General features: G+C 31.1%; 1 protein-coding gene and 1 pseudogene across 3 annotated transcripts; one reads left to right on the forward strand and one right to left on the reverse strand.

The window, feature by feature from the left end:
- Positions 1 to 11694: 11694 nt before the first annotated feature.
- On the reverse strand, positions 11695 to 14931 carry LOC105852829 (uncharacterized). Of its 3 annotated transcripts, none has more exons than XM_073368385.1 (2): positions 14537 to 14886; positions 11695 to 12702 (listed from the first exon to the last, which is right to left on the reverse strand). In XM_073368385.1, exon 2 carries the CDS (start codon positions 12696 to 12698, stop codon positions 12177 to 12179), a length of 522 nt encoding a protein of 173 aa, XP_073224486.1. In that variant the 5' UTR covers positions 12699 to 12702; positions 14537 to 14886; the 3' UTR covers positions 11695 to 12176. The 3 variants fall into 3 exon arrangements, 1 of the variants encoding a protein (XP_073224486.1); XR_012163054.1 differs by lacking the exon at positions 11695 to 12702 and adding an exon at positions 12941 to 13131 and having other exon boundaries at positions 14537 to 14931; XR_003470113.2 differs by lacking the exon at positions 11695 to 12702 and adding an exon at positions 12941 to 13134 and having other exon boundaries at positions 14537 to 14931.
- Positions 14932 to 18270: 3339 nt separating this feature from the next.
- Positions 18271 to 19804, forward strand: LOC101496506 (protein trichome birefringence-like 33; annotated as a pseudogene).
- The last annotated feature ends 2593 nt before the right edge of the window (positions 19805 to 22397 follow it).

Below are 22397 nucleotides of genomic sequence, written 5' to 3' on the forward strand. Positions count from 1 at the left end.
AGGTCGCCATTTTGGGTTTTTGACCTAATGGGTCTTTATTCAACTTTGTACCATAATTTTTTCCTGGGCTGCCCTTTCGGGTTTTCAACGAAGCGAGTTTTTATTCATTTTTCATACCCTAATTTTTGCCTAAGTCATCCTTTTGGATTTTCAATCTAGTGGGTCTTCATTTAGATGTAATACTTTTGGAAGCATCAATGTTTGCAAGTAGTGATAATTCTTCTCGATCCATATTGGTGTGGATCAAAGCCACACTTGAAAGTATTTTTTTTATGGCATTAGGGCTCATATAGTTGGAAATCCACTTGTCATGCTAGTCCTTTTAGATATGTGAAATCTTCTTGAACACTAATTCTTTCGTTTGAAACTCCAAAGTTCATAGGTTCTTCTTTTAAAACCTTTTGAAATAATTGTATGTGACATGAGGCAGTCAACATTTCTCTTGAATTGAATTCAGTGGATCAACACATGTCATTACTCTTGATAAGGAGATTTTTGTTTGAGTGGGTTGCACTGCCTTTATTCTATATAATAAGAAACAAAGGGGTGCCCCAGTTATAGTCTGATACTCACGGATGGTATTCTACAGTTACGAGGTAATGTTTGGTGGGAGAACTTTCCATATACTTTTCGTATACATTTGATAGTGAGCATGATAGTCATGAATTTTATTCTTGTGAATGATTATTCTTCATCATGACTTACTTTGAATACTGAAGATAAAGTAGCTACAATCAGCTAGTCGATTATATTATTGAGGGACATGATGGAAAATGACTTCAAATTATTTTTAGACATTTATCTAATATGTATATATAAAATGATCATCTTCTTATTCCAGTTTTTCCATTCTTGATTTAGTTGATTGAGGATTACATTCAAGTCTCATATACTTTCAACACTTTCATCTTCGATTCGTAGGCGGCTAGAATACCCATGGTACAAACTTCAAATTCCCCCACGTGATTGGTATATCCAAAACACATTTAGACAATGATTAAGATAAAACAACTCTACTAAGGGATTAACGTGACATTAATACCATGCCTCAATATATCGAGGTCCATCCAAATAGTGAGTTTTATTTATATTGTCCTCACATTCTACAGAATTTATAGCATGATTGAAGTTATGTATAAGATTTTAGAAAACTTATTTATGAATTGACTACTTCCAAATATGTTTGGTATATGGTTTAAAGAAGAGAAAGAAAAATAATGTTTGGTAAGAGATTGTGAAATATATGATGGGTGAGAATGGAAAAGGGAACTATACAAAATACAATTATTGATATTTAAAATATTGAGGAATAAAAGTGTGTCGACTCTACAATAAAGTATCGTAAAACTTTAGACACATCAATATGATCAATGTTTTAGAATCAAATTAAACAACATTAGCGATCATGGGGAAACTTGATAATATTTTCATTGTAGAACTTGCCCCTTAGATATATATAGGAGAACATAGTCAATGTCTTCAAAGTTGTGTTTAATCAAGGTTTTTCTTCAATAGTCCTCAAAAGTTCATACAAGATTGTCCATTTTTTAGATTGATGAATTTTTCATGACACCAAAGTAATAAGCGGTAGTGATAAAAGTTCAACATAGACGACCCAACTTCTAGAGATTTACTTGTGGCGAAAGCCAAGGAAGTATGTTCATGACCCAAAAGTAGGGGTGGATGATGAATATGAATCTAATTAGTATCAGGTTCAAATTTTGTGAACAAGTGACTTGAGATAGAGTGTAACTAGAAAAAGAACTTTGTATGTTCCAATTCATTCATGATTTTAACTCGAGAACATGTCCTGTAAGGTTGTCATGATACTTTTTTTGCTCTTTTTTATATATTTTTTCTTGAAGAAAAATGTTATGAGAATGTAAAAAAAAATGAATACAGTGATTATGTAATTAACTAAAAATATTTACTAACTCCTAATATGCAATGACCTTTTTTTTAAGAAAAACATGTTGTAAAATGAAAATAAAAAAGATGAAACATGTTGCATTATGATGAATATGAGATATGAATATAGTATGTTTTTTTCCTTCTCAAATATACATGTGACCTACATGGTTCTTTCTTATTTAATTGTTCTATGGTCTTTAATGTGAAATTTCACTGTTGGTGGCTCTATGGTTCTAAATCGATTCCTAGAGCACACAACTCAATTCTAAAATATTAAACTAAATAATAGGTAAATTATTAAAATTGAATCTAGAAAATGTCAACTCTAGGTGAGACTTTCATGACAACCAAACATGATGTACATTCAGAAGATTATCATTACGCAGTCTCTAAGTTATCTTAGGTTGCACACAGCTCGGGTATAGAGCTCACTCGTAAGTGTGTAAATTGTGTTAGTGTAGTACGTAGAAAAATAAATAAAACAAAGCAATCACCATAATTACCATAAATACATAGAATTAATACATAAATTACCATAAATACATGTAAATTACCAGAAAAAAATAAAAATAAAAGAATCATCACAAATAAATTTCCATAAATACATATAATTAATAGATAACTTGTCATAAATAAATAGAAATAAAAGATTTAGTACACTTATAAAAAGTTACCATAAATTACCACAAATAAATAAAAAAACCACAATTAGAACAAATGATCAAAAATAGATGTATATCTCCACAATTAGAATTAATTACAACAAATGCATATAATTAATACGTGGATTATCATATATATATATATATATATATATATATGAAAGAATAAATAAAATAATATAAAAGAATTATCACAATTATATTCACAATAAATATATAATAAAATAATTAAAACAAATAAAAATAAGAGGGGGTAATATAAATAAAAATAAATAAATAATTATATACAATTAATTAGGTTGGACTTGACTCTCCAACGTCCCTAGTGGAGTCGCCAGCTGTTGCATCCAGTTTGTCCGTGAAAAAGGATTCGTCACTAATTTTATTTTTGTTAAAGAAAAAATTGGATAAAACCTAAAATAATGAATTTTGAACCAAAGGTTTGGATTCGGGAGTCGATTACGAGTATGGAAAGTATTACATCCCTACAACATCCGTTAAAATAGTTACCCTATTTTTTTACTTATTTATTTTTACCCCAAAAAGAATAAAAAAGAAAAATAAATTATTACATTAATAAGAGAAGGAAAACAAAAATTTATTAATTTGGTTTGACAAGACAAAGACTTTGCTCCTACGTATTCTCAGGTGCAATAGGAAAATCAAAATACAAGTAGTTCTTGGGTAGAATATATTTATCTGTTGAACAATTTTATTATATATATGAGTGATGTGTTGTATATTGATTTGTGTATCATTTTATTTTAAGGAAATACTTTAACTACTTTTTGAATTTTATAAACTGTAAAGGATAAAAAGCCAAGAGCAAATTCACGAGTCAGTGGCGCATATGTGGTGCGGACCGACGGTGGTAATAACTAAAGAGTTTTAGATCTAACACATAGGAAAGAAAATAAAATAAAGAGGATAGATCACGAATTTGATAAAGAAGTAGACGATCGTACTACAATCGACTTAATTTTAATTAGGTAATTTCAAATTTTGATAGTGAACCCCCCAAAAAAAACTCTTATTTATATCATTCATTCATCCGTGCATAGTATAAAAAAGGCTTAATTGCATTTTTAGTCCTCCTATTTTAGCTGAATCGCGAAAGTAGTCCCTTATTTTAGCTGAATCGCGAAAGTAGTCCTCCTATTTTTGATGAATTTTTTTTTTTTTTGCATTTATTTGAGTCACACAATGCCTCAAGATCTCATTTGCAACAATTGTACCTGAAATATATGATCATAAATGGTGTAGTACGACTTTAAAAAATGAAATTTCATCAAGTTTTGGACTAAAATTCTGTTTGGGGGACCAAAACTGGGGAGAAACAAAATGGGGGAACTACTTTCGCGATTCAGCTAAAATAGAGGGACCAAAACTACAATTAAGCCTATAAAAAACAAAACCTCTATAACAACAACAATGTCAAAAAATAGACAAGAAGTAGAAGAAAAAAAATATTTACCGCACTGAAGAAGTTTCTTATTAGCTTGTGTTTCCAATCTTTCTTTTCTACCTTTCTACCCCCTATTCAATTTTCTTTTCCTCTTATTCACAGTTAAAAATTAGGTTTAAATATTTTGGAGGAAAATAATTATCATTAAGTTAATTTTTAGCGGTTTCAAAAACCTACCATACTCATTTAAAGTATGATTTTTTAACCCTTTTTAAGAAACAATACATTAAATCAGAATCTTAATAATTGATTTGTTTATCTTATTAATGAAAAGTCCAAAATATCCTTAATGTTTATTATTCTATTTTTTGCTAATAAAAAAGAAGAGTGACAAAATTAGGTATCAACACACACCCTAGAGAGATTTTAGAGTTGGGATTTTCTATGTTACCTTAAACCTTTCAGGATTGAGATGATAAACCCTAGCTTTTATTCCATCAAGTTCCTTTCTCCTCCATTCTTCAATCCTTTTTCACACTTACTCGTGAGCTCAGAAGTTCATACGTGCAAGTTAAAGTGGAGTATGGGCTCACATTAGGTTTAGAGAATTAGGGAATGTAGTGCATAGAGAATTAGGTTTAGGGTTTCTTACTTGAATATTACCTCTTTCCCATGGATTCACCTACTACTTTGTCTCATTTTTTCCTCTTATGCTGCCATTAAGGTCCATTTTCTTCTGCCTCCTTCTCTATTCCACCTTCCTTTATATTCTTCTTCTTTTTTCACGATAAGTTTCCTCCGCCTTTTCTCTCACTTTTTTTCTTCTAATAATTGAGTTTTAAGTAAGTGGGAGATTGTCTATGTTGAGAAGCCATAAGAATACTTGAAGAATGGAAGAAAAGACAAAGTGTAAAGGCTAAAGAAGGCATTGAATAGGTTAAAGCAAGCACCAAGAGCATGGTATATTAAGATTGAGTCTTTCTTCTTAAATAAAGGATTTGAGAAATTTCTTTTTGAGTATACTATGTTTGTGAAGAAAAAATACACAAGGAGCTTTCTGATTGTTAGACTTTATGTTGATGACCTAAGTTTCATTGGAAATTGTGAAAAAATGTTTATGGAATTTAAAGACTCAGTGAAGAAACATTTTGATATGACTAACTTTGGAAAGATGAACGGATTTCTAGGGTTGAGGCAATCCAAAACTCAACTCGAACTTTCATAAGTTAGGCCAAATATGCTGCTAAAATTCTAGAAAGGTTCAAAATGTACAACAGCGGGTCAATATCAAGTCCCATGGTACCTGACACTAAACTATCAAAAGAAGGAAATGGTGGAAATATGGACTCAACTAACTTCATGCAACTAGTTGGTTTCTTAATGTACCTGATAGCTACACGACTAGAGATGATGTTTGTTGTGTCATTAATCAACAGATAGATGGAGAGACCCGTTAATCAGCAAAACAAATTTTAAGATATGATAGAGGCACCATTGATCTTGGAATTCAATACTGGCAATCAGAAAAAAGATGACTTAATGGCATAATTATGCAGGAGATGTTGTTGATAGAAGAAGTACATCAAGGTATGTTTTCATTTTTGCATCTGGAGTTGTATTCTAGTTTGCAAAAAAACAACCAGTTGTGACCCTTTCCACTATAGAGGTTGACTTTACAGTTGTTGCCTCATGTGCTTGCCAGACCATTTGGTTAAGAAGGATTTTGAAAAAGCTTAATGTCCCTCAAAAGAAGACAATTGTGGTATTTTGTGACAATAGTTCTACAATAAAACGGTCTTAATACCAATCCTACATGGTTTAGCAACACACAAAGAAGTGAGGTTTCATATTCTTAAAGACTTAATTAAAGAAGTGATTGAGTTGATACATTGTCACACTAAAGACCAAGTAGTATATGTCATGAAAAAGTCATTAAAGAATAAAACTTGTCTGAAATCAAGAAATAGACTTGGGCTATATAAGAGATAGATAAGTTGTTTTTGTAATTTTGTTAAAGGTGGAATTTGTTGGCCTAATGTAATCCATTAGAGTTTATTAGGCCTTATAACTTGGTCTATGCATTACAAGAAAAGTTGCATTACCTACAACAAATTTTGACTTTACACACGGATAATTCGTAGGTAATAAAACATTGTTCATAGATTACCTACGGATACAAGTTTGTATATAATTAACTTGTAGGTAATTTGTTATCCACGGAAAAGCCTTGAATTACGTTTACTCATTATATTTTTATGCGTAAACTTGATCATGGCGAGTAACATTACCGAAGAAATTTTCGTGGGTAATGTCAAGCCTAAATATAGACAATTATCCACGAAAATGTCATGAATAAACATAATTGATGGAATCTATGTGGGTAACATCCAAATAAAAAAATAAACTAAAAGATCAAATACACAACTCTCATCTAACTTACGTCAACTAACTAGCAACAACCTACACTATCACAATATACAGATTATGAATATTTATTGAGAAAATAACAACTTACAAGTACCTCATTTTTCTTACCCCTCACTTCTAGTGAAATTCAGTAATAATTTATTCATAAAAAACAATTAATCAAACACTTATAACTATGTTGTCCACACCTAGAAATAAGCTCCACGAATTTACAAAGAGACAAACTAATTTTTAAGTTTGTGATAAATTAATTAAGTATTTATATAGTAAATACATAGAAGACAAGACTATTAATGACTAAAGTTTTTAATTACCTCCAACAACTTTGTATATATCTCATATGCAACACATTTATATAACAAAGCATAAACAAGCTAAAATTTATAGAAAAGTTACTATATATGTTTATCTTCTATGAGCTATAATTATAATTATAAAAATAAATAAATTCAACACATAGAATATTCACCATATAAACAAGTCCAACAAAAACTTATTGTCAACATTGAAGTCATTTGTAGCATCTGACACATAATAGGTGGACTTGTATGCATTTGTATCAACCTCTATATATGCTCTGCAAAAATTATACTTAAACAAGGATGAAACTGTATGAACAAAAATTACATTTATGAATATGCTGGAAAATAACTTAAATAGTTAGAGAACGATACTACACAATATATAATATAGTTCTACATAGTATCATATATTGAACATTTAAAGGTTTATATATGTCTTTTGGTCTCTATAAATATATCATTTTTTTATTTTAGTCACTGTAAGTTTTTTGTTTGGATTTAGTCCCTGTAAAATTAGAGACGATCGACTTTGGTTCCTAACGTCAAATCAACATTACAAAAAAAGATTGTCGGGACATGTGGCCTTAAAAATGCACATCGATACATCATCTTTTATGATATTAAAAATTAAATATTTTATATTATTAATTAACAAATTTATTAATTATTATTTATTAATTAGTGTTATTTTATTAAAAGAAATATGAATAGAAATTAAAAGTGGGGTTAAGGGATTTTTGGAAAACTCGTCTTCTTCTGTGCCACAGTTGTTTGCCAACTTTTTTTTTTGGCAACTTTTGATTTGACATTAGGGACCAAAACCAATCATCTATGATTTTATAGGGACTGAATTCAAAAAAAAAAAAACTTACGAGGACTAAAATCAAAAAGTGGTATATTTGAAGGGACCAAAGACATATTTAAATCTCTTATTTAAGTGCACCATCTGCATATATTAAAGAATAACTAGTTGTAAGTAATTATGTTTTCTTTGTAAACAATCAATGATGTGATGCAGCAAAAACGAATTAGTTCAATCCAAATAGCATACAAACTCATTGAAATTACTAAAAGCATTGACTACATTGATAATACCCTCGAAAAGCCAAACGTAGTTGCAACTTGAAATGGAAGACATTGAAATCACGAGCCTTGAAGCAGTGGCAGTGTGGTAAGGTATTGTTGATTCCATACAAAATCTCAATCCAACAGGAGACCTAATCACACAGAAAAACTCAGTTGATTGCATCTTTCTATAAAAAGATACATTGAACGGTTCATTGTTTGGAACAAACTTGAGCTAAACAAGAAATTATCTTTAACATGACAAAAGAAAATCATTAGACAATGAAGCATTACCCTTACAAGACCAAAACAACTAACTTCAAGGATAACAATGAGTACCCAAAACTCCATTAAGCACAGAGTTAAGGTCCTATGTTGTCAATTGTGGTGCTATTGCGCACAATTGCGGAATAGCATTGTGGCGGCGGCCATCTCCGCAGTGCCCCTCACCGTGAAACCGCCGTCACCCGCTGCGGAAATTGCGGCCGCGAATAGCGCTCAAACGCGCCGACGCGTTGTACCTGACCCGGGCCCATGACCCGCGACTGTGTGTTTATAGGGTTTGTTGATTTTTTTAACTTCATTAAGGGTATTTGAGTCTTTTTGCACTCAAAACCCTATTATTTTATTATTTATTGACATTTCTCCCCCCTTTACATTATTATTTTAAATCCCAAACTGCTGTGACCATTCCTTTTTTCCACAATTTCTGTTTTTCTGTTTCTATTTCTGAATTTTTTTAACATCTGTATCTGTTTTCTTTTTTTTTTTGCCACTTTTTTTTTTTCTATTTTTCTTCTTTTTCCCCTTCTTTTTTTTTTTTCTGCCACTGTTTTTCTTTTCCTTCTTCTTTGACAGTTCCACTTTTGTTTCTATTTTTATTTTTTATTTTCCCCTCATTTGTTTTGTTACTAATTACTAACAAGAATGACATCTTCATCTAAAACATCAACACCTAACAACAAAGGACTTGATTACTTTTTAGTTTCAGACTTTCAGTAGAACTTGATTACTTTTTAAACTTATTTTAGATTACTATTAGATCTTGATTTTTATGTTACATTTTGGTTATGAAATATGAAGTACTATGATTACCCCATTCTGATATCCCATTTTTGAGGATGGGCGCACCGCACCGCTATCCGTGACTACTGACAACATAGATAAGGTCCTATGCAAAAATGAGCATATAGTCTTAATTTCTATATTGTCTTAACAAATCTCATTAGGTCATTTTTTCCTTCAAAACTATATAGAATTGAATTGAATTGAAAATAGTGTACACATAAGGGGAAATTAATAAAACTCAAATTCATCAAGAAAAAAAGTTAAACAAAATAAAATTAAGAAGTTGAGAGAGAAGAGTACATTACCATCAGAAGGTTCATCTACTTCCTTTGTAAATATTTTCTAAGATGGCGAAAAGTAAGGTTTATTCCAATTTCAGCAACCACATAACATAACCATGCCCTCTCTACATCTGCTTGCTGGCAAACTCAATTGTGATTTAATATTTGAAATAAGTTCTAAAATCGTGTATTTGAAATATATTCCAAAATGAAAGCCAACACACACGCTTCCCTATTCTAAAGTGACAACAAAAACAATAAATGGGGGAATTGCTTTTATGCATACGTATATTAAAAAAACACATACATTCATTAATTCTAATTTCATTGAAACCATTTGCTTAAGTTATTTTATTACTTCCCAAAATACAATTTCCTTTACAGTAGTATAAACTAAAACATTTTAAATTTCCTCTTTTCTAATAAAAAATGTTTGCAACATATACAAAATATGAATCTTGTTCAAGATTAAATAGTGCACAAACATACATTTTCCAAATCAAATATCATTGCTAAAGAAACAAACCCAAATTAAGTTGATAGATAAGAAAGTGAACAAGAACAAATATGCAAAAACATAAATGAGCATGTAGAGATTAGTTCTATACTTGTATTTAGCAATTGGTGGAAGACACTAAGAGTTCTAAATAAAGGCATCAAGGTAGTGTTTATAGTGGAAAAGGTGTAATCTTGGTGTAATCTTGTTAGAGAAAGGTAGTGTGATCAAATTGAAAAACTCCAACATTAAAAATCAAATTAAGAGACTCAATCTCAATTTATCACAATAACACATAGAATGCCAAGAATCATTCCATATATGAAATTATTTAACCTAAACACAACAAGATAATAAAAACACAAATTCTAACCAAAATCAAAACCTTTCCAAAAATATATTTAACCAAAAAATAAGTTATAGAAAGAACATAAAAAAAACCTAAATCAAGCTAAAAGATTATTTGGAAGCATATACCCATGAAATATGAATGCTAAACTAACAAGAGAGTGTGTACAATCACCACTACAATAACGAAGAGATAAATATCTTAGTTATGCCTACAATTCTAAACCAGTTTCGGATTAGATTTTATGATAGTAAAATGTCATAATTATTTCCATTTAGTATCCATTTCAAGTTGTTTCTATTTGTCATTGTTTACCAAATTTTTTGCTAACGGAATAGCAAAGCTAATAGCATATCGAATTTACAAAAGCAGAAGAGGATATAACAGATAATAATAATAATAATAATAATAATAATAATAATAATAATAATAATAATAATAATAAAAAATCAGAACTGATATAAAACTAAACATTTTCAATCAACCAAAAATTAACAATAAGTAAGCCAATCTCATATTTATGAAGAAAATGAGTTATTGTTAATAAATAAAAATTGGTTCTTTAAAGTTAAACAACATAAACTAGATCAAATGGTGAAGTGAAACAACTTTGTAGTTAACCTTTCATAGAAAAGATGATTTTCAGTTTTTTCATAGAAGAAGAGTTAGGGTTTCAAAATAAAATTAGGGTATTTAGTTTTTTTAATCACTTAACTTATCTAAGTATGACCTAAAAACTCTATTCATGTAATCCATAAATACAACTGGGGCATTGGTTACACCAAAAATTCATAGTGCCCATACCCAATTCTAAAGGCTGTTTTTGGTACATCCTTTGATTAGGTGGTACCCTGATCTCAAGTCAATTTTGGAGAACACAGTAGCTCCCCCTAATTGATCTAAAAGTTCATCAATTCTGGGTAGATGGTACTTATTCTTGATTGTCACTTTATTCAATTTTCTATAATCTATGCATAACCTTATACTGCCATCCTTCTTCTTTACCAAGAGCACAGGAGCTCCCCAAGGAGACACATTTGGTCTGATAAACCGCTTGGTTATCAGGTCCTCTAATTGGTTTTTCAACTCACTCAATTCTAATGGGGACATCATGTAAGGGGCAATGGAGATTGGTCCTGTTCCAGGAACCAAATCTCTTAAGAACTCTATTTCTCTTTTAGAAGGCAATGATGTCACATCCTCTGGAAAGACCTCCTCAAACTCAATGACTACATGAATATTGGACAAATCCATTTCAGACCCTAAGTTAGAGGAAATTAATAATAGTACGCCTTGAACCCCATTAGTCATACATTGGAAAAGTAGAGAATTGTTGGTCAAAGAGGGGTATTTGGTTCCCTCTGGTTGGAGAATTCCTGGAGGAATTATGACTTTCCTACCATGGCAAATCAAAGTTACTGAATGGTCGAACATCCAATCCATTCCTAATATGATGTCCAAGCCCTTAAGGGGCAAACAGACTAGGTTTATTAGAAAAACTTTATCATACAGGGGGATTGGACACTAGGGACATACTAAGAAGGTCTCTATTGAATTCTTAGATGCAGTGCTTTCAACTAAGGGATAAGGCATTTCAAGTACAAGAAGATTATGTTGCAAAATAAAATCAGAAGAGATGAAAGAATGGGATGCACCAGTGTCAAACATGACAATTAAAAGGATTTCATTTATGAATCCAGGGACAGTTATTAGATTATGATTCATACCTTTCTTTGCACTGAGAGAAAAGAGCCTTCCAGTGTTAGACTTGTTTGGATTGGACTCTACTTGTTTTTGGCGTATTGGACAAAAGGGAACCATATGACCAAATTGTTTGTAGTAGTAGCAGACTTACTTTCCAACCAAACACTCTCCCCCATGATCTCTGCCACACTTAAGACACTTCTTTGCTCTTGGGGAACTAGAGTTTTGTACTTGTTTTCCCTTCCCTTGGGGAGTCTTTACCTTCAATTGTTGGCCAAATTTTCCAAACTCTTTCTTTTGTTGCCACTTAGCCTGCCTCTCCTGTTGTACCTTCTTTAAATTGTCTTCAACAGTGTAGCTCTTGTGTACAAGAGTAGAATTGTTAGTAAGCTCCATATGGCCTATGTTCACTCTGATTTCAAGCCTCAATCTTCACTCAAACTAGTTTATCTTCCATTTTTTTGTGGGTGCATATTGGGCATGTGGGGAAAATCTAACCAATTCTTCTAACTTAGCAACATACTCTGCAACATACATGTCTCCTTGTTGCAGTTGCACAAACTCCGACTCCTTTTGTCTTCTGGCACTTTTTGGATAATACTTGTAAAAAAGGCCACCTCAATGTGTTCCCAATTCATATAGGTTCTTTGAGTCTGAAGATAAGTCTTTGCACTCCTCAACCAATACTTTGCCCCACCCTTTAGTAGATGGGCAGCAAATGCCACCTTTTCTTCTTCAGTACAACACACTACTTCAAATGCCTTTTTAATCTCATACAGCCAAGCTTGGGCCTCTGAGGGATTATGGTTGTCCTGGAATGTTGGAGGCTGCAGCTTAAGAAAATCATAAAACAACACCCTATTGGCATTTGGAGTGACATCTCTTTTCATTGCCATTTGTTGTACCAGATTATGGGTAGTCGTTGCTTGCATTTGAATAGCTTCCATAACCCTTTCCCATGGATCAGAAGTGGGTGGTGGAGTCATACTATCTTCAGGGGCAAGATTCCTCCTAGATCCTTCAGCCATAATTCTGCATACCATACACAAAATACTAAGTTGATCAGACTTAATATTAGGTGAAATGATAATTAGAATGTATAGTAAAACAAAGATATTCTAATTCCTAACACATAATCCATAGTCCAAATGAATCAACATGGCTCTGATACCAAAATGTAAGACCCATTATCATTTGTCTAGAATATGATGATTTGACCCATACACCTTTAATAAAACAGAAGTAACTAATAATGAATAATAAATTAGAATCACCATCATAACTGAAAACTACATTCATAGATATAGTTTACAACTTCTTTAGTAGATTCATAAAATATTACATCTTAAAAACAAACTACAATTGACTAATTACATCATAAAACAAAACATCAAATTCTAATTCCACCACGAGTTTAGAATTGATCTTCTAATGCTAAATTCATGTCTCATGTTCCTCCAGCTGCTAAATAAAAAAATAATTGGGGTGAGATAAAATATCTTAGTGAGCTCAAAAAATAAAGGGGAAAACAGTCTCAAAGAGTTTCTTTCATAAAAGTGTATAAAACATGAAAAATAATTATACATCTCAAGATAAAACTCTCGATTTTAAATTTTTTTATAAAAGTTTTACTTAAAAATCTTGTGCATCCAATAGGTGTGTTTGTGTCATTGGATGAACATTTAGGTCATTTTCGTCCTCCCTAGATTTATTCTAGTCCAATTAGAGTTATTATTATTATTATTATTATTATTATTATTATTATTATTATTATTATTATTATTATTATTATTATTATTATTATTATGATTATTATTATTATTACTATTATTATTATTATTATTATTATTATTATTATTATTATTATTATTATTATTATTATTATTATTATTATTATACATGTGTGTATATATATATATATATTATTCTGAAAAACATATGTATGACCTCAAATATTTTTCTTTGGAATAAGGAAAAGTTGTCCAATATCTTAATGTGGGTCACCAAGATAATTGAGTCTTGATTGGTAAAGGTGGTCTGACCAAACCCCAATCAGTATCCTGATTGTTCTCCTTTACCTGTTATTCCATGCCTGGAATAACCTAGATGTCACACCGTGAATAAGGCCATGCATGATCTAATTAATGATAATGTATAAAACTTTAAATGTTTTGTATAAAATGCCTTTATTATGTCATATATAAAATGCATATTCATCCACAATAATTATAAACAACTTAGGCGATATACCAAACTCATAATAATTTAATCCTAAGTCCTTAATTCAAAACGAAAATCATAGTCAGAAAAAATGTAAACAACATTGGAGTCATGAAAATAGTAACAACATCAAAGTCATGAAAATAGTAAAAATATAAAAGTCATGAAATTAATAACAACATAAAAGTCATGAAAAATCATTTGGATGCAGTTTTAAAACACCTATATGCAAAAATTTCATTTCATCAAACTTTAATCTTCCTAATCAGTAATAATCCAAAACAGTTTATTTAAAGAATTTCAGGGCCCAAAATCCTCGTACTAAGAAATTAATGTAACATAACACAATTTCACAAACACATCAGAGACAATAGCAGTAACGAGCATAAATCGTGCTCGACAAGCATACTCACCTTAAATCTAGTTATGCACATCTAATTAAAATTTTCCTAACATATAATTTATTCACAAACATCACAATAAACAACGTGCACGTTCTAACTTACTGAAATTTTCAATAAAATCCCTAAGAGTTAAAGCTATGTGAGTTGTTTTCTTCCATTACTCTTTTTTCCAAACAACTTCAGAAAATTAAATCCCTAATCATAAATAAAAAATAAAAAAACCTTTAATAAAAAGAACTCACCGTTTGTGATAAGGGAGAAGACGATATTCTCATTAAATTAGTTGTTGAGCTCCCCTTTTTCTTGAACTGCAACTTTGACTCATTTAGACATGCAAGGTTTAAAAATGGTTTTAAAGAGCTTTATCAAGCTTTTGGGTTTAACTGATTTGATGAATTAAGGAAAATAAAAGGGTTGAAGATTGGGAGGATGAAGGAGTTGGCTCGGTAACAAGAAGAAGAAGGGAATCTGTTTTCTGAAAAATAAATTACTAGATATCTAGGGACATAGACAGTGGGAATTATGTCATTACCCTTCATTTATCCAAATATTACAATAATACCCTTTTCTTAATTAAACAAATAAACAAATTATTTTATTTTTGAATTAACCGTTTTAATAAATAAATTATAGACTTAACAAAATATATAGGTTGTTACAAAGAGGGAGAGACATAGAGCAAGTAATAGAGATAGAACGAAGTCGAATATGAGAAGACAGAGAGTTCAAGGCACATAGATGATGAGGTCGGAGAGTTCAATTTGTGTTATGGTCGGTGGTTTTTTCGTTTGAGGTTCAAATAAATTTTCAGAGACAAAGGTTGAAGAAGATATTTTGACGGATATTCTGAAGCAAGGTATTTTGAAGGAGGTTTTAGTATTAGTGTTATTAATGAGGTTTCTCCCTTTTCTTCTAGACATGTAAAGGTTATATAAAAAAAAAAGTAAAAAAAAAATGTGATAAACAAAACAAAACAAAATAATTTACGCAAATTCGTGTTTTTTTAAAAAAATTATTTATTTTATAATAAATTTACTCATAAATTTTTGGAAATATATGAATGTTTTTTTTTAGTGATGGTGAGTGGCCTAATTTATTTAGTTAATTTTTCTGTATTGATTAAGTCTGGTTAGTTATGACTCTAAGATGACAACTTTATAATGTTTTGGAAAATGCAATTAAATCAGTTAGATGTTTTCCTTTTATCTTTCTATTCCTAATAGACTTTATGTATTCCAAACTATTTAGTATTCTCATCAACTTTGGAATCTAACTATCATTTATTAACATGCATTGGTAACATTAGTCATGTAAAAAGAACATGATTGTCATACTAATATTTATTGATGTGCGAACACTTTTAATAACAAATACTCGGTTATGTATTTAAACAAAAAAAAAAGAGAGAAAGAGGGTTCACGTATTAAGGAATCAACCAACTTTTATTGATATTGAAAAATAAATAAATCTACTTTTAAAATTATCTTTAAAATATTTTGTAAACATTAATACATTATTTATGACATTGAAACTAAGATTCGAAAAGTTTACGTTAAATAAAGAGTATTTATGGGAAAAATAATATTTAATAAAAATAAAAATTGTTTAAAATTACTTAATATTTGGACCATAAAAGATTAACTTTTTCTTACTTATATTTGAATATTCAAAAATCGGACAGAATATTAAATTTAGTTGAGTGAAGTGTTTGTTTAACTTAGGGATATCAATTGGATCCAGACTCAGCGGATACCTGCAAAAAACAGTTATAATGGGTACAGTAAAAACCCGACACAGGGACGAATAATTATCCACAAAATTAAGCGGACATGAGTACTATAATATCCACCCCTCCTGCCACCCGTACTTATATAAATATATTTTTTATTTATTATATTATATTAGTATTTAGTTTAATTAATTGATTCCTTTTATATTTTAACATATATTGATATAATTGAATTGAAGTAACAATGTCAATTATAAGGAAGGGGGTTTGAATTACAATTGTCTCTTTTAAAAATTTCTATTTAAAAATTGAAAGTTTAACTCAAGATTGATCTTGGTTACAAACGAAGAATGTTCTTGGTTAGTGGAAAAACAACAATATCACACTACAAGAAAAGAGTCATATACCTACGGAAAAAATGTCAGTTAGTGGATAAATTATATAATATCTATAGAAAAACCGTGGGTAAATTTGTTATTAAATAATTTAATTTTTTTTAATTGGTTTCCACGGTTTGTCCGTAGATAAAATAAAAAATTCCGTGGGTAACATTACAAAAAAAGAAACTCAACTTGAAGTTGCCAAAATTTAATCGTATTTTTTGTTACCACTGATTATCCGTAGGTAATATCCGTGGGTAAATTGAAAATATAATTTTGTATATTACTTTGTTTTTTTTTTTTAAAAAAAGTTAAGGCCGTTCACAAACAAAACCCTTCAACGATTTTGAGTTCAGTAAGCAATTACCCTTCAACGAGTTCAGTAAGCAAACAAAACCATTCTCAAACCCTTCGCAATCAAACCCTTCAACGCCGTTCAACGCCGTTCGCCCTTCAACGTCGTCCAAACGTTCGTGTTCGCCGTTCGCCCTTCAACGTTCGTGTTCTCAACGTTCGCCCTCTTTGCCGTTCGCCCTCTCTGCTTCTCTGTCGTTCGCCCTTCAACGTTCGTGTTCGCCCATCAACATTCGTGTTCGCCCTTCAACGTTCGTGTTCGTGTTCGTCTTCGCCCTTCAACGTCGTTCGTGTTCGCCGTTCGTGTTCGCCCTCTCTGCCCTCTCTGCCATCTCTGTCGTTCGTGTTCGCCCTCTATGCCACTTCAAATCAACGCTGTTCGCCCTCTCTGCCGGTACCGTTTTTATTTTGCTTTGATTCTGATTTTGTTTTGCTTGGAATCTGATTTTGTTTTGCTTGGAATCTGATTTTGTTTTTCTTGGAATCTGAATTTGTTTTTTGCTTGGAATCTGATTTTGTTTTGCTTGGATATTGTTTGCTTGGATATTTTTGCTCCCAAATCAGCCGGTTCTGACAGGCTCCCAAATCAGCCGGTTCTGTTTTCAAAACATAGGCATAAAGTGGTCATGTAAGGGTGTGATTATATCTGTTTCAAAATAAACAACCAGATTTGGAGCCTTTAATGTACACAGATTGGATTAACACTAGATTGGATTAAAATCTATTTCAAAATAAACAACCAGATCTGTAAGGGTGCTGATTAAGCAAGTGGACTCAACAAAAGCAAAGCAATTAAGTTTCTATAAACAGGATAAACAACTTGGCTGACACCAATGTTTAGTGCAAGTCTAGAGACTATGTGAAATCCTGCAAAACAGAACTGAAGAACAAGTAATGCTACAAGAAGCTTCACTTTTTCTCTCATAATACTTCCCATTTTTTTAACAACTTTGGAATGTTTATGAGGTGCAATAACAATGAAAGGTGCTTATATAGATAGAGAGAGAATAATCTTGAAGTAATATTAAAATATAAGGTTTTTGTTAATTTTAATAAATTTTAGTAGTTACATTATTTGGTCCCTTTGGAATAGTAGTTAGTAGTTGCAAATAAATGTAAAGGTTTAACAAATACTCTTTTTTATATTTGGCACATGTGATAGATGTGAAGTGTTCAATAATATGATTGGGGATGTTTATATGCTCATTAGTTTTTCCTTTTCCTTGAAGTTATACTCTTATAGAAAGTGCTAGTTTTGTTGGGTTGATTATAACTTAACTTAGATTTATGTTTGAATTAAAAGGTATATGCTGCTGATGAGAAAATCAAATAAATTATTTCTTACAAATTCATGATTTGCAACACTGTACCATACAGAACTCAATCTAGTGAATTGAAACTTGAAAGCTCATAGTAATCATAGATTTCTTGATGTAATCCAAACATAATACGCATCTTTTTACCAATGCAACAGATTCAATGCCAGTTTAATGTTAGATATGCCTTCTCCATCAACTCATTCCCCAACATGCCAAATCCATGGAAACCTTTCAATTCACTCACTGTCTTCACAACCAAGGTTTAGTTATTCTTAGCTTAATGCAATTCACAATAATTTCAGCTGCAATATTATTATGTCATATATTGTTCATATTCTTGCTTTTAATTAGGAATACAATGCAACAATTGAGTTCTATTGGGCACCTTTCTTCTTGAATCAAACTCCGATAACGCTGTCATTCATCGGGTAACTGATAGGATTGTCAGAAAGGGTTCGATCAGTAAGCACGGCCGCTATTGGAAAGGCGCAGACATTGTGGTATTCAACACCTATATTTGGTGGATAACTGGCTCCAAGATGAAGATATTGTATGTTCTTCCAATCTATTTAAACAATTGTTTGCTCATTTCTTATGCAAATGGCCACTTTGTATAATAATAACACCTAATGTAATGTCTACTGAAATTTTTAGGCTTGGCTCATTTAAAGATGAAGCAAAAGAGATTGTTGAGATGTCAACAGTGGAAGCCTATCGCATGGCTATGAAAAGTGTGGTTAGATGGGTGAGAATGAACATGAAACCTAACAAGACTAGAGTCTTCTTCACTAGCATGTCACCTTCTCATGGAAGGCAAGTTTAGTATAATCCATCACAATTTTTTTTGGTTTTATATAAGCTACAATTTAGTACGATAACTATGTTTCAATCAGGGCTGGGGGTTGGATAGTTCAACAGGTTTGAACTAAGGGTTAAAGGATCTTGATTCAAATTGAATGACAAAAAACATATGTAACCAATAAAAGCAATATTCCAATACTATACTTGAGCTTCATTATTTTATTCTAACAAAATAATAGTTTAGTATATGGGAATACATCATGCATATAGTTAAAGTACTACATTATTTTGGCAGGAGCATAAAGTGGGGAGGAGAACCAGGATGGAACTGCTACAATGAAACGACACCAATTGAGGATTCCTCATATTGGGACTCTAATTCACTCAAAAGTATAATGCAAGTGATTGGAGAAGAGTTCAAAAAATCTAAAGTGCCCATAACATTTCTCAACATTACTCAACTTTCGAGCCTCCGCAAAGATGCGCATACTTCAATCTACAAGAAGCATTGGAATCCGCTGACTCGAGAGCAATTAGCTAACCCTACTAGCTATGCCGATTGTATACATTGGTGTTTACCTGGACTTCAAGACACTTGGAATGAGCTTTTTTTTGCTAACCCTACTAGCTATGTCGTCGTCGTCATCCAGATTATGACGAGGATGAGTCTAACGATGATGACGACGAGGAGTAATACTGGTTTTAGTTCAGTTTCGTATAGTAGTTATGACTACTTATTTTGTTTAGACTTGTAGGCATTATTTGGTACACTAGTGTCGTTATGTGTATTTTGAAACTTATGACAGTAACAATGTGTTTATTTTGAAACTTATGGCAGTAACAATTGTCCTTATTTTGAGACTTATGGAAGTCAGAAAGTGTAATTTGAAAACACTATTTACATAATATTTCACTTTGTTTTGACAATGATGTTTAATATGTTTACAATTAATTTTAAATATATATTAAAAAATACAGGAAATTGTAAAAAAAAAAAAATAGAATTAAAATCATTTTTTCATTACCCACGGACAATTCATGGATAAAATTATCAATATCAAATATAAAATAGTAGACTTTGTCACGGATGGTCCGTGGGTAATGTAACTTACGACCTTTCCGTCGCTAACTATCTACTATTTTTTCTACGGCAAATCTATGAGTAACGTTACCCACAGAGACGCAGTGGGTCATATTACCCACGGACAATCCCTAAGTAAGTGTGTCCCACGGCTTGTCTGTCGGTAAATATTTTCTACGAGCGATTTAGCTAGGAACTCGTGTCCGTGGGTAATCTGTGGGTAATTTTACGTTACCTATGGATAGTCCGTGGGTAAAGATAAAATTTGCCGTAGGTAATAACAGTTTTTCTTGTAGTGTCAATTTATCAATATAATAATTGAATGTAAGACAAAAAATAAATAGAGATAGAGAGATCACACAAGTATATATCCTAGTCCACCCAATACGGGTTACGTCTAGTCCTCACAAATGTGAGATTTTCCACCTAAGTGCTTAAAGCAAGAACGTTCTAGATTTTCACACAATTTCCACATATCAGTCTTGATCTATTACACAGTGTCTACCTTTCTACCTAGAAAGGATTTCCCCGGTTACCTAACACTATTTTAGAAAGGATTTTACAAGCTACCTTTTAAATCATAAAAGGTTTTTTACACACTACTCAAGCTATGTTAGCAATATAGCTTTGAGTTACAAAGTAATGATTTTGAGAATGTTAAAATCTGGGTATTTCTCAACTCTTGTTTGAGAAATATACTCTATATATTATAACTCAATAATCATTGATTCTAATGTCACACTAAGAATGGAATTGCAACTTAGAATGATTTAAGCAGCTCGAGTATGACTGAATGAGTGATGTTTGTTTTGCACTTTGAGTTTTGGTTTGTTCTTCATCGTGAAGCTTTATTTATAGGCTTCAAGAGAGCTTATGATAGTTCATTTAACCGTTGGAAGTAGGTCAGCTGTCATGAGTAAGTGAATGGATAAGATCAGTCATAAAACAAGATTATTTTTGCTGAAACCAAGAATGTTCTTGACATCTAAGAACGTTCTTCGAATTGGTCTGAGATGAGCTGACTTATATTTGTGATCTTAACAGTTGTCTGAAATGATTACAAGTTTTGAGTCATGTGTGCAGGTCTATTTGAAGGTACAACAACAGTGTCCTTTACAGCCTGTCAGTTGTACTTGCACTTGCTTGACTTGGAGAATGATCTTGCTTTATGCATTTTATGAAGCAAGGTGTTTGAGTCTTCGAATTCTGGAATAATTATTGCTTAAATTGATCCTTGTATATTTCTGATGAGAATATGGAATGGATAACACTTCCTAGATCTAATCTTTTACATAAAAAATCTGATCATTCTTGTTTTTGACAGATGTGGAGAACGTTCTTCGTTTTTCAGAAATTTATCAAAAACGTTGTTCATTTTACTGATTTTGCTTTTTTGATTTTAATAAGATCTGATTTGTAATGTTTGGTACCTATCTTGTTCTAACACACTCAAATACACATGTTAAATACCAAAACACTTAGAATCATAATTAGAAGTCTTAATTAACCTTTTATTTAATTATCATAAAAATATTAATTTAGGATTTTGTCTCAACATGAACCACTATAATATTTATAATCGAAAGATAAACGTTTGCAAACTTTTTAAGAATTTGATTTTGATGAATAGATAAATAATTGTGACTTATAACTAAGATTTATATATTATTAATCGTGACTTTATAATTATACTTTCAATTTCCTATCAATTTTGTTTAGAGAACTCGAATAATTCCACCGTCTGACTTGCATCTTCATAAAATATTATTATTGATATTTGAATGTGTATCGTAACGTGTGTTCATTTGAAATGTTTTTAATTAGAAAATATTTTGATTTATAATACTTTATGATTGAATTTAAGATATTTGAATAATTTTTAAAGGCTTAATTGCAGTTTTGGTCCCCTTATTTTAGCTGAATCGCGAAAGTAGTCCCCCTATTTTGTTTCTCTCCAGTTCTGGTCCTTCAAACATAATTTTAGTCAAAAACTTGATGAAATTTCATTTTTTAAAGCTGTGCTACACCATTTATAATCATAGATTCCAGATACAATTGTTGCAAATGAGATTTTGAGGCTTGATGTGACTTAAATAAATGCAAAAAAAATAAAATTTTATCAAGTTTTGAACCAAAATTTTGTTTGAAGGACCAAAACTGGAGAGAAACAAAATGGGAGGACTACTTTCGCGAATCAGCTAAAATAGGAGGACCAAAACTGTAATTAAGCCATTTTTAAATGTAATCACACCAATATCATTTATTTATCAATCTATTTTAGTTAGAGTGTGGATAATGTGTATGAGTACGGACACTTAAGTACCCAAAAGATAAATATACGAATATTAAGGTTGATACTCAAGAAGGTACGAACACGATATAGGTATTGTTTAAAATCGCTGCTATGGAAACAAGTTCTATGATACCCTACCCAAATTT

This window comes from Cicer arietinum, chromosome 5, assembly GCF_000331145.2.
Source record: "Cicer arietinum cultivar CDC Frontier isolate Library 1 chromosome 5, Cicar.CDCFrontier_v2.0, whole genome shotgun sequence".
NCBI lineage: Eukaryota > Viridiplantae > Streptophyta > Magnoliopsida > Fabales > Fabaceae > Cicer > Cicer arietinum.

Bases quoted from the DNA above. Each gene is read 5' to 3' on its own strand.
- LOC105852829 (XM_073368385.1), bottom strand. From the start codon at position 12,698: ATGGCTGAAGGATCTAGGAGGAATCTTGCCCCTGAAGATAGTATGACT.